Here is a 12,588-nt window from a genome sequence, read left to right as displayed (position 1 = left end):
TGTGTGTTGCCGTAGGCGGGAGGCTGACTTACACTTATAGAATTGCTGAGCTGTTTCACCTTCTGCTCTAATTGTTCTCGTTCTTGTTTTAAATCTGAACTCCATTTAAGTAATTTCTGTTTCTCTTCTTCTTTAGCTGGGAAAAAAATAAATAGAAACAATGAGCAGTTTTTAATAATGAATTCTTTGAAAAGGCCACCATGCTCAGAATGCTTGCTGAAGAAGGTATTTTCCCCAAAGTGCCCGCCCCCCCCAGTCTCACAGCTCGAGCACAGAAACTGCCCCCTGGACTTCTCCTTGTTCCATGTGCAGGAGGCTAAGAAGGTGGCCTGTGGCTTGGGCCAGGCTTTGCATATGGAAGACATCATACTTCTCATTTCTCCTTCCAAGAATGACGGACACAAGCTTTTCATTTCATTCAATAAAAGGTTTGCATATTTAATTTTAACTTAGAAAACAAACAAAAATGCTGCCTTCCATAATTTTTTAAAAGAAGGTGGGCCTTACCAAACAAGAAGTATGAGTAATCCCTTACCTGCTTTGTAGGCAATATAGGAATGAACAATTGCTAAAGTTCCGGGCCAAGGAATTGCTTCTTCCTTCTTCAGCATCTGAAAGAATTTAAGAGTTTTACCTTGAGAAGGAGATAGAAATACATATCCTCCAGGTCAAAGCAATAGGGCCTGTGGCTACTGGCAGACAAAATCCAGGAAGGGTTTCTAGGAGCACAGTTGCAAGACCTTGGTCTTAAGATTCTGGACTATGAAGGTCCCAAATCAGCTTGGGAGAATGAGGCTTGAAGAAGGCAAGAGCCAACACACATGTGCTTAGAAAGAGGCTGGCACTTGGCTAAGCGTTCTTTTCACAGAGTCACAGGACCCCCCACCCCACTCTCAACAGCTGCGACACCAGCACCAAAGCTGCCCACAAGCAAGGCAGCTGTCACAGGTGGTTGGTTCTGGATCTGATGTGGGCTGCCTTTCTCAATTTTTGCCTTATTCATCCTTCAAAGACATCTTGACCAAGGAAATTAAATATTGGTTCCAAGTTCTCAAGTGTGATCTAGACCCTGTGTAGAAGATTAACTGAGGGTCACAAAGGCAGAGAGGGCTGGCTCCTCTATGCTGCAAATGGTGGGACAAGGGCCAGGAGTAAAACCAGAACCCTCTCAAATCAGGGTGTTCTGAAGAACTGAGAAGAACCCTGATGCATGATGGGCCACTGGGCATGTTTATTACTGCTATCTTGCTTACTTACAAAAGACTCAAGACAGCTTATAATAATTCTTTTAAAATAAAGACATAAAGATACACGGATGGTTGAGAAAATGAGACCGGGAACAAAACAAAGGAGGGAGGAGACTAGGTCAGTTACTAACATGTATGTCTGTGAAATACCAAGACAGCACCTTACAGTGAGCTCTCTGAGCCTGATGACAACAGAGTTTAAAGGTGAAATGGTTGCTATCTGAATTAATCAATTTGGCACTTCCCTGAGGATTTTATTTCCAAAAAAGAGAATTCCAAACCCATAGACTAGGCTTGGAGCATTCTCAGAGAATAAGGCGGGATGAACTTTTAAGGGTGTTGGCTTTTAAAGAGCAAATAAGTCACTTCAAATAAGGTAGAGCTGGGGTCCCTCCCTGTTGGCCAACAGGATGGAGAACTTCTGAGGGAAGGAGGTGTCTGCCTAAGTGCTGCACCAGGAACAGTGAAGAACAACCGGGAGAGAGAAGAGGATCCTGTTCCAGGGTTAGAGGGGAAAGGGATTCCTGATGGTGCCGTCTTCTCCCCCTTGGTCCTGCACTGGTACCTGGTCCTGACATCTTGGACAGATCCACATGCCCTTGGGAATTGTTTTCAGAGGTGGGTCTAAGCAGTCCAGGTGATACACTCGGGAGCATGTGTCGCACATCAGCAACTGGCCACTTTTTCTGCAAACACTGCAAAAATCCTCATGGATATCACCCTATGAAATTGAGAGGAAAGGTAAGAAAAAGGGAAAAAGGTAAATTTTCATGTAAACGTATACATTCTGGCATATCAATGTCTCAGGACAAGATGTTGACATGGCACAGTGCCTGCCCCTCCAAAACTTTAGTGTTTAAGAAAAGTCAGAACTGCCAACAGCATGAGTCTCTACCCACTTGACATGGCTGAGGTTCCCCAGGTGGGGATAGTATTCTTAACTTTAAAAATCAGTTTACAGGAAAGTTCTGTAGTTGCCTAGGCCAAAATTAACCTTGTAAGTGACAGTTTAGCATTTATGATATTGAGTACAGGAACCCACAAGTCAGAAATTTTACAGGCACTGAAATACAATCACCAAAGTGTCTCACAATATGATATGAACAATCTTCATTATCTATCATTTTGGTAGAGTGTAGAAGGATTGGGAAAGAGACAAGAAATTTTTACTGAACTCCTTGCTTATTCAGGAAACGGAATACAGTCAAAGTTCAAATGGGAAAAGACTGAATCAGAAGTGAATTAAACTCATCAGTTTTCTGACACGAAGGGTTTAAGGAGCCAAAGCAACAGCTGACCATATTCTCAGTCTGTCTTTCTCTTTCTCTCTCTCTCTCTCTCACTCTCATACTGGGGATTGAACCCAGGGGTGGTTTACCACTGAACTACACTTCCAAACCTTCTCATTTTTTATCCTGAGACAGGGTTTTGCCAAGTTGCTGAGGTTGGCCTTGAACTTGTGATCCTCCTCCCTTAGCCTCCTGAGTAGCTGCTGCAATTACAGTGCCCAACTTGACTGTGCTCCCTTGAAATCAGTATTTGGCATTTGCTGTTCAATGGACCATTCTGTTGTGGGAGTCTTTATTCCTCCCTAAAAAAAAGACAAGCAGCCCTAGTCCTCTCTGCCCCCTAACTGTGACAGTTTTAGTACTCAGGTGAGTCTTCTGGAGCCCTATGAACAGAAGGCACCATCAGAAAAGCAGCAGATCTATTTAAAATTTGAAGAACACAGGGAGAAAAAAGAGAGTTCTTAAAGAGGTATTTGTCAGCAAGCCAATGTCTAGCCTGTTCTCTGGACAGGATTAATGCTACTGATAATCGGGATGCCAGGGAACAGAAAACTGAAGGGACAAGGCAGAGGATACTCAGCAAGTCAGGGCTGCTTTATGATTTCTAGGCTATTCTGCTAAAGGCATAAATACAGAACTTTCGTACAGGAAGCAATGATACAGAGAACAATGCCTAGTCCCTCCTTTTATGATCTAGGTTGTCCATCACCACATCTTTGAAAGAATGCATCTTCACTGACCTGCTTTCTCTTTAAAGGACACTTTCTCTGTAATCCACTAGGTTATCTGGCAGTCCAAGAAGACGTTATAATATATACCATAGTGTGGACAGATTTTATTCTTTCTTAACAAAAAAATGTTACCTCTGGGTAGTAAAAAAGATACTCAGTACATGTGCAAAAATATCACATGAGGCGTACGGCCTGAGTTTAACTCTAGACCCCCACAGAGGTTGCACCTCTGAATTCACCATGATTTTCTTCCTTAATTCCTAAAATCAGGCTGAGGGGGATTTTTCTCCTCTGGAAGGTTAGTTTTTCTTGACCTTTAGCCCCAGTTTTAAGTCTGCATCTTTATTAAATCCATAACAAATGTATGTAGAATGAGGTGGTGTACTCTTGTAATCCCAGCTTCTGGGGAGGCTGAGACAGGAGAATTCCAAGTCTGGGGTCACTCCAGGCAATTTATTGAGATCCTGTCTTAAAATAAAATTAAAAAAGAGTTGGGGACATAGCTCACAGTAGAATGCTTGCCTAGCATGTGCGAGGCTCTGGGTTCAATCCAGAGCCACCAAAAAGTTTTTTTAAAGACTGTTTTACATGAACCACAGATAAAATTATCAGTGGTGAAGTGAGATAAACTGGATATCTTACTCAGGGGGACTCTTCTTTGCTCCTAAGGATAACACCACAAAATAGAAGGCAGACAGTACAGAAAATAAAAGTTAATTTCTTTCAAGTTTCTAAAGAAAGAAAACTTCCTATCTTATTTACATATGCTAAAGCGGTAGTTCCTTATATTTTTGGTGTCAGGATTCCATTATACTCTAAAATTACTGAGGGCCCCAGAGAGCTTTAGGTTTTGTGAATTATATTTACTAATATTTTTGTACTAGAAGCTTTGAAATAATTACAGAATCACAGAAAGTTACAAAAACAGTATACTGAAAAATTCAAAAGCTCAAGAATACACATGTATTCCATTAGCTGTCAGATCACACATCTGGAAAACTTCATTGACCAAGATTGAGAAAATCAGAGAAGAAATAGCAAGTGTTGTTTTAGTAGCATGAAGAAAGTAACTGTTTTTATTTTATAAGCCCTTGAAAAAGTCTCAGGGACCCTAGACCACACTTGGGAACCGCTCTCCAGTAGAAATGAACATAAAATGCCAAGGCATTACAACAATACAGGGTAGGTTCTTTGCCTGAAGAGAGTGGCGAAGTCCCAGGAAGGCACTGCTCTAGGGTCAAAAGGCTAGCTTTGGTGACTGATCAAATTTACCATAACCAAACAGCAGGCTGAAAGACTGACTCATGACTTTTTGCTGGAAACTGAGGACATGTTTTCAGGAAACAGGCTGTCTCCGTCAACTTCACTGTGTGCTAAAAAAATTTTATAATTATGTCAACACATCTTCCTTCTCATAAAATGATGATAGCAGCAACAAGGTACATCCTGAGGATTAGTGTCTGGCTGGGTCTTGTATTACCAAGACCTTCTAGATGTTATTGATCCCCAGGAAATGCTTGCCTCTCAACTGTTATTGTTTAATTAATGTTGTTGAGGCTTATGCTACCCAGCAGCAAACATATAGAACCTGTGTGTTGATTTTAATCACTGCTGCTGTTGGGATACTGTAAAAGTAGAAGTCAATTATCTTTTTTTTTTTAAATCTATTCCACTGGGTTTAACTCAGGAAGTACTGAACATATTTAGTGGTTTTAGAAATGCTTTATTTTACCTTTAGATTTCTGAAAAGAACAATGTTTGCATTTTAAGATGATACCTGGCAGAAGGTTTTAGTTTGTGATTTGATCTGGGTGGATCCTTTGGGTCTAGTCTCTCAAAAATCATAAACCCTCTCAACCAAAAAACCCAAACTAAGGTAACATCATTTAGGGAAAAGACTCCCGTGGAGAACTGCAAAAATCAGCCGTCACCAGCATTTATGCACCAACCCAGAGGGAGCCCTCCACCATGGGGCTAATGAGCTGATGATTCCTTTGGCAAGACTTTGAGGAAGAGTTGGGGATAATTTTTGGTGCCAGAAAATGAGGTTTCTGACAGGGACTCCTGGCACTCATTAATAGGATGGTCAGAAAACCTGTGTCCATTACTAATGTCAAAAGTGTTACATTAAACTCTCAATCTTTGGAGCCGATGAATGTAGTCATCAGTTGAGTCCAAGGAAGGAAACTTGTCAGAGAACAGAACTCCTTATGACCCCAGTTCCCCAAGGACAACATTTAGTTTGTTGCTTCTGGAATTTTAGCTAGGATGGCTTCACATGCTAATCTCTCAGAGAGGGGTATGCTATTAATAAGCTCTGAAACCTTCACATCCAAAGAACATGTTGAACGTGGTCAACAACAAACTGTAATTTACAAAAGAACTAGTACATGTACAAAATTAAATTCTTGGTTTTTCTCCTCAAACCTGTTCCTCTCCTCATCTTCAGTAAATGGCAGCTCCATCCTTCTAGCTGGATGTATCTCGACTATTCTCTTTGTGTCCTCACACCCCACATTCAATCCTTCTGGCCCTTAGCACCTCTGCAGACTTGGTCACCTTTCTCCATCTCTACCTATACCATACTACCAAGCCAAGTCACCATCAGCATCTCTCTCCTGGATGACTGCAAGGGCCACCTACTTGGTCCCATTCTCCCCAGACTTCCTTCTCTATATCTCAGATGCAACACAAAGCTGATTTTACAAACACCTTAAGAAACAGTAAACACAGGCAAGAACCATCAAAGGATGCTCAAGTCACTGGGAACAGTTTTTTAGGCACCTGGATGTCTACTATTTATATAGACTCAAGACTATTTACACCAGAAGGAAAAGGGACATTTATAAATAAAACAAATTCAATAAAACTATCTCAAGAGAGGAAAGTTAACATCACTAATAATGGGACAGACTGACATTATGTCCCCACTGTGATGCACTGAGAAGGACCCATCATCATTTAGTTGTCCTAGAAAAAAAGCACACCTTCAATCTACTCTAAAAGGATCAGATCGTCTAAATGGAGAAACACTGGTCTATGGTCTAAATGGAGTCGCTGGCCTATAAGTGCTAATGTCATGAAAGATAAAGAAAGAAAAAACTGTCAGAATCAAGGAGACTAAAGAGATAATATCCTTTCTATAAATGTTAGGAGTAGTGTTGAATTGGACCCTGGAGCAAATAACAACAAAGCAGTCATGAAGGCAATTATTGGAACATTTAGAGAAATCTGAATATGAACTGTACATGTACACTGAAGTTTTCATCAATGTTAAATTCCCTCAACTTGATAAATACATTATGGCCACTAACAGAACACCTTTGTTCTTGGGAGATATACACTGAAATATTTTGGGGTAAAGACTCAGTCTGCAACTTCTTAACCAGTTTGGCAAAAAAAGTATGAGTTGAGAGTGTGTGTGTGTGTGTGTGTGTGTGTGTGTGTGTGTGTGTGTGTGTAGGACAAACAAATGTGGCAAAATGTTAACAATCAGTGGTGACTATGTATGTGAACGGTATATATTTGCCCCCCTGTGTGTGTGTACATATATATGTTTGTAACTCAAAAATCACACCATGCCTCCACTTAAACCCCTCCAAGGGGCTCCCGCTGTACTTAGATAACCAGCCCTCAGAGGTTTTACTGCCCACTCTCTGGCCCATTTGCTCTGCTCCTACTGTCCTGGCCTTCATGGTTGTCTTTCCACATGCCGCTCACAGACCCTCCCCTGGGTCTTGTTCCTTTCTCTTGCACTGCTGCTCACTGGGCATGGAATGGTCTGCCCAGTTCTCCCCGGTTCACTTCTTCACTTCCTATCAGAGAGGCCTTCTCTCACTATTCTTTGTAGGAGAGTAACTTCCTGCCATTATGCCAATGCCTCCCTCTGTTCCACTTTCCTGGCACCACCTAACCCAACCTGATAGATCATGCATCTGTCTACTTGTCATCCACCTCTTCCCATGAGTTCCTTGAGGAGGTAGACGATTTTGCTCCTTTCTGTGTCGCCAGAGTCAAGAACAGCACTTGCTAGACAGACTAGTGCTCAGTTAAGTATCTGCTTAGTGAGTTCATTGCTTTATAAATGCTCATGTAAAACCTTAGAATGCTAGTTCACACTCCTGAAGTTTCTGGGTAAAGAGCTACTAAGTGTCATTTTTCAGGAATCTGTTTCTGAGCAACTCTGAAGAATAAAGTTGCTCTACAGACAACTTTCCACTTGTGGAATTGTGCTCAAAGCAGGAAACAAGGGCTGTTAGGGGGACATGTTGTATTCATGTTCCCCACCCTGAATGCACTGATGGTAGAAACCTGCATAGCTCTTAACTGTATGAGCTGCTTCTTCCACCCTGCCCTTTTCTGAGAACTTAATCACAGCAGATCAAATCTAGACTCTGAAAACCCTGAGCCTCCTCATGCTGTGTTAACCTGACTCTCAAGGACATGGAGGGCCTGGGACCCCAGAAGAAAGCTGCCTGATGTGACGCATATGGTGTCCTGCAGGGTATACTGTTGTTCCAGGGATAGTCGAGAAGCTACAAGTTGGCAAGGAGACAACACAGGACAATGGTTTTCCCATGCGAGCTCTCCAAAAGAGAGCGCAATTCCCCAAGTTACTTACGTCTGTGGAGGTGGGGCTGGGCAGGGACACAGGCTGCACAGGTGCAGGGAAAGTGAATGTGGTCTCTGTCTTTTCACTTTCAGGGGAGTCGGGATGACTGGATGGGGGGGATGTTGGGGTAAGGGCTCCAAACCCCAGCACTGCATTGTATTTTGGAGGACGACCTATATACCAAGAGAAGGGAACAAAAGGGGAAATAGGGGGAGGGAAAGAGAAGGGGAAAATGATCTTACATACCTTTGGCCAGTGTTCCTCATTGGCTAGCATGGAAAAGGAAGTGAGGTAGCAGACAGAAGGTTAATACAACAGTCCCAAAGGAAGGAAGAGAAGCAAAGACTTAAACGTTATTAGAAACAACTACATGAATCTCAAAAGAGAGAAGAGGGCCTGGGAGAGTAACAGGAGGTGCTGGCTTATGGAAGAAGACCTCATCCTGGGCAGAATATGGTGACATTCCTAGACTCACAGTTTGAGATCTCTAGAGTAAGAACCAAGATGTCCAATGGGAGCCACGGCAAGGAATAGGATTTTTTTTTTTCATGCTTTTTGCATATTGTTCTTTATAGTTTCTCTGCAATTATCATGTTTACAATAATAGTAATTATTCTAAAGTTCCCACAAACAGACTTATTTAGCATTTTTGCTTTTCTATTTCTCTGTCTACATTTTGGTTATTTAACTGCTGATAAGGGTGGAGAAAGAAAGGCAAAGTAAGGAGACAAAATTTGAGTCAACTATTCTCACCCCTTGCTGTTAGAACCATTCCGAGATAGGTTCTGGGAGCATTTGGAACCTATGAGTAACAAGAGGCTTTGGGCTTAATGATAAATTTAGGCACTCTGGTTCTGGATACCCTCCCCAGTAGACTGAGACTTATCTCGTTGGTTTATGTCACAAACATTCTGGTGAACTAAGAACTAGGGTTGTTCCAAAGACCCACAAAAGACTATCATCAGCACTCCTAAAGACCTGATTTGAGGCAGTGCACTTCGAATCAAACCTCATACTACAAGGAATCCATAAATGAGCACTAGGGGTGCAAGAAGTCTAGTGAAGCCACTCTTGTCTTACCATATGTCAAAGTCAGGCTCCTTGTCTTCTAAGAGTCAGGGCCATGATTTCTAAGCTGTGAGTGATCATTAGCCCAGCACACCAAAGCAGTAAAAAAATCCAAAAAACAAAAGCCAGCCAGAGAGGCCCAGAACTGCTTATAAGCACTGGTAAACAGTACATGTGGAACCATGACTTTGCCCACAGTTACAGCTTATATTAGTTCAGATTGTGCACAAGAGTCACGATTCTGTCAGACATTACACAAATATTACCTGTGCTAAACTGGCAATGTCCATAGTCCAGACAGATCTGCTGGTTTGTCTTTTCTGGGTATTTAGTGCTGTAAGAAGGGGAAGTGAAGATGCATGCTCTTTGTTTACCCATGGAAGGCACATCCTAGGTATTGTGAATGAAGGCTTTTGTCCTCTGACCTTGGCAAGAGGTGCCAAGGTCTTTCTGGCTCATTTACATCCTATCCTCTAAGCAGATACTGCCTACCAGTAGACCAATTAATTGTGGCCTCTGGCAGGGATGCTCCTTTCTGAGTACTATGTCAGAGGTCACTAAAAAAATAGTTGAAGACAAAACAACAAAAAAATAACTTACTAGCACTGGCTACGGTGGCCCAGAAATCAAACTAAAGCTGCAACTTAGAATTTCCTACCTAAATATTTTTAGCAACTTGAAGGACAGGACTGATAAAACACTGGGATGGCTCACTAGGGGTCAGTAGCTCTCTTCTGGGGGAGGGGAAGTGATGATACAGCTGTAGAACTGCCTAAGGCAGGAAAGGGTCGAGGTGACCTCCTCATTTCCTAGAGCTCTGAGTCAGTATGTGCAGATGCAAAGATTAGTATGCTAGTCCACTCACTCTGCAACCTTTCTAGCCTGGAACTATAATTCAGGGACACATTACCATGTGGAGAAAGGGACCTTGGGATGTATTACTGACATCAAAGAACAATTTCAGTACCTTGTCTCAGCTCAGACCTGAGCTATTAAGGCCTATGTAGACCTGCATGGGGAGAGCTATTGCTGCTACTATTTTTCTGCCCTAAGACCAAGGTAGAATGCTCATGGGAAGTCTGAAAGGTGGGAACAGAGCTCTTCTGGAGTTCCTGCTTTGGGGAGTCTGTTTTGACAGTGGCTTTTTCTTCTCTAAGTGGAGATGCCCTCTTCTCAAAGATTCTAAGTTCTCTCCTTCCTGGAAAGTTTGTAGCTCACAGAAACTTAAGAGTCACGTTCCAGCCTTGCTGGCAGCAGGATGACTGAGACACTCACTATTAAGAACACCTTGGCAACAGCAGGGCTCTGCTCTGCTTAATTATGCTCAGCACTTCCTTTCACATGGTGTTCTGTTCACTGTGCTATTCATGGCCAACCTGGTAGGCTCAGGGCAGAAATGCTGCATTAAGCCATTCACCTGGGTCAGCTTTGCCAGAACCCAGAGAAGTCAGCTTTTGATTCCACACATACAACTCTGATAAGAAATCTCATTCTCTTTTCCTCCTGTTCTCGGAGAACCACAACAAGCTATTTTCAAGGGACAGAGGGGTCAGGTTTTAGGAGGGAGAAGGGAGGGAAAAGAAACACAACACAGAAAGCAAAAGCAACAGCAAAGTGGAGATTCAAAAATGCACTCACCTCTCTTCCGGGTCCCAGGATGCATTGTGCTGTTTAGGTATGTGACGGCACTCTTCTTACGCTTTGGGGATTGAAGAAGGAAAGGAGACTGGCTGAGTAGCATGGTTATTACTAACACTGGCACAAGCTGAAGACATGCACAACATGCCTGTCACATGCTGACCGATTAGCACCAATCATCCCCAAGGTCTCAGTGCTAACGGGTTTTTTTAAGAGTACTTGGTCCTCAGGGAACATGCTAGAGTTCGGCTTCTGCTTCAGATGATAGTTGTGGTAAAGTCAGGACAAATTAAAAATTTCAGGCAGGTTTGTATCTGCTCAAACTTAGGGGCTAAAAATCCCCTAAGGGATAAGCAGTGAATACTAAAAGTGAAAAAATGTGACGAGCCAGAGTAAAATCCATCATTTCACAGGCTAGCCAATTACAACAAGGTGCTACTCTTAAGCAGGCTTTCAGATGGGCGGTGCTGAACAAGTCACAAATAAAACTGAAACTGCAAGGAAAGGGCCAAAAGCAGGCCAGTACCTCTGGTTCAAAGACTGCTCCACTGTATACTGGATTTGCTGTTGTTCTTCTTTTTCGCTCTTGCCTCTTGCTTTGGATTTCTTGGGGAAAGAAAAGGCCTGGATTAGAAGACAGGTATGGCAAACCTAAAAAATTAAACTTAGTTGTTTATCTATTGGTTTTTCCTGTAACAAATCAGGAACAGGACAAGTGTCCATTTCACTGGAACCTCAACAGAGGTTAGCCCACTATTAGAAGCAAATATGTAGGATCACCTGCTTTCCTTTCTCAGAAAGCAAGACTGCACCGTCCCACAGTGTGGCTCTGTGACTGAGAGCTCACTGTACGCCACACTTACAAACAAGCTGTCCTGATTTATTTTTAGATTGCTGTGCACATAGATCTGGATGAGCTTTCTCCATAAACTTATACTGAGTAACCAAAATTCACCAATCTTAATCAATCATTCTTGACTCAAATAACCAAGAGAGGCATAGCCTCTGTAAGGCCTTAAGGTTCTAAGAACACTGAGTGATTGGAAAATACAGATAAGGACTTGGTAGAAGAGCGCTTGTTACTTTGCTGTCAAAATGAAAGAGCATCCCCCACACTGAGCAGAAGTCACCTTATTTAGACAGCTGGGGAGGTTTCCCAGGACCATGGAGTGGATGATGCTAGGAAGGGGAGGCCCTGAACATTAGCTGGAGGTGGGGCCATTTTTCCTCTAAAGGAAATGAAGTCCATAATGGCTGAATCATACTCTCCTTGTGTTCCAATTTTCTATTCTAGGAATTCAAACACCACTTTCAAGGACAAAGCTGTGGGCTAGAAAGAAGGCAGTGCCAAGAATATTTTTTCTCTTACCTTCTAGATGGTCATGTGTTACCAACCCTAGAGACACCATGAAGGCAAGTTTCTGTGCCAGAGAAACAAAAGAAGAATATACTTCAGTCTGGGTTCTCACAAAGCCAATTGCAGGTTCCTAGTTAGACACCAGGGAAAGCCCAGTGGGCTGGTTGCTGGATGGAGGCGGGGTTCAGAGTAACCAAGAGCAGACATCTGCCACCTTGGGAAGCTCTGGAGCCATTCTAGAGGCATTCTGGTCTAACGGGGTCAAAAGAGAAGGATTGGGGTCTATATCTTCCACTTTCTCAATGTCACAAATCTGCATTTTGAGTGACCTGAGTTTTTGTCTGCTCTTGGTTACTCTGAACCCATTCTAGAGGCATTCTGGTCTAACGGGGCCAAAAGAGAAGGATTGGGGTCTACATCTTCTACTTTCTCAATGTCACAAATCTGCATCTTGAGTGACCTGAGTTTTTGTCAGAAAAATATTCTTAAAGGGAAGAGAATTTTATACTTTCACACAAAGAATTTAAAGAGCCTTTCCATGCAACAGGCTCCAGATTCCAAGCGCTTCGCTTGCCAGGATTAGGTTGAGGTTTCTTATATTTTTACTGCCACTAATTAGATAATGCTAGCTACCTCAACGCTAAAA

The 12,588-nt window shown here is 42.5% G+C and overlaps 1 protein-coding gene across 20 annotated transcripts in view; it reads right to left on the bottom strand.

The window, feature by feature from the left end:
- Positions 1-12,588, bottom strand: part of Phf21a (PHD finger protein 21A) — a 174,531-nt gene that overhangs the window by 5,961 nt on the left and 155,982 nt on the right. For 15 of the 20 annotated variants that reach the window (XM_047515847.1, XM_047515849.1, XM_047515845.1 and 12 more), the window contains 7 exons: positions 11,955-12,006; positions 11,112-11,191; positions 10,586-10,646; positions 7,889-8,052; positions 1,813-1,968; positions 536-611; positions 33-136 (listed from right to left, as the gene is read on the bottom strand). In XM_047515847.1, coding sequence (XP_047371803.1) covers positions 33-136; positions 536-611; positions 1,813-1,968; positions 7,889-8,052; positions 10,586-10,646; positions 11,112-11,191; positions 11,955-12,006 — 693 coding nt within the window. Of the gene's footprint in view, positions 1-32; positions 137-535; positions 612-1,812; positions 1,969-7,888; positions 8,053-8,125; positions 8,149-10,585; positions 10,647-11,111; positions 11,192-11,954; positions 12,007-12,588 lie in introns of all 20 variants that reach the window. The other 5 variants (XM_047515857.1, XM_047515860.1, XM_047515866.1 and 2 more) reach the window with 1 other exon arrangement.

The sequence above is a fragment of the Sciurus carolinensis genome, chromosome 11 (assembly GCF_902686445.1).
Source record: "Sciurus carolinensis chromosome 11, mSciCar1.2, whole genome shotgun sequence".
NCBI lineage: Eukaryota > Metazoa > Chordata > Mammalia > Rodentia > Sciuridae > Sciurus > Sciurus carolinensis.
This window is presented reverse-complemented; position numbering and strand designations above follow the sequence as displayed.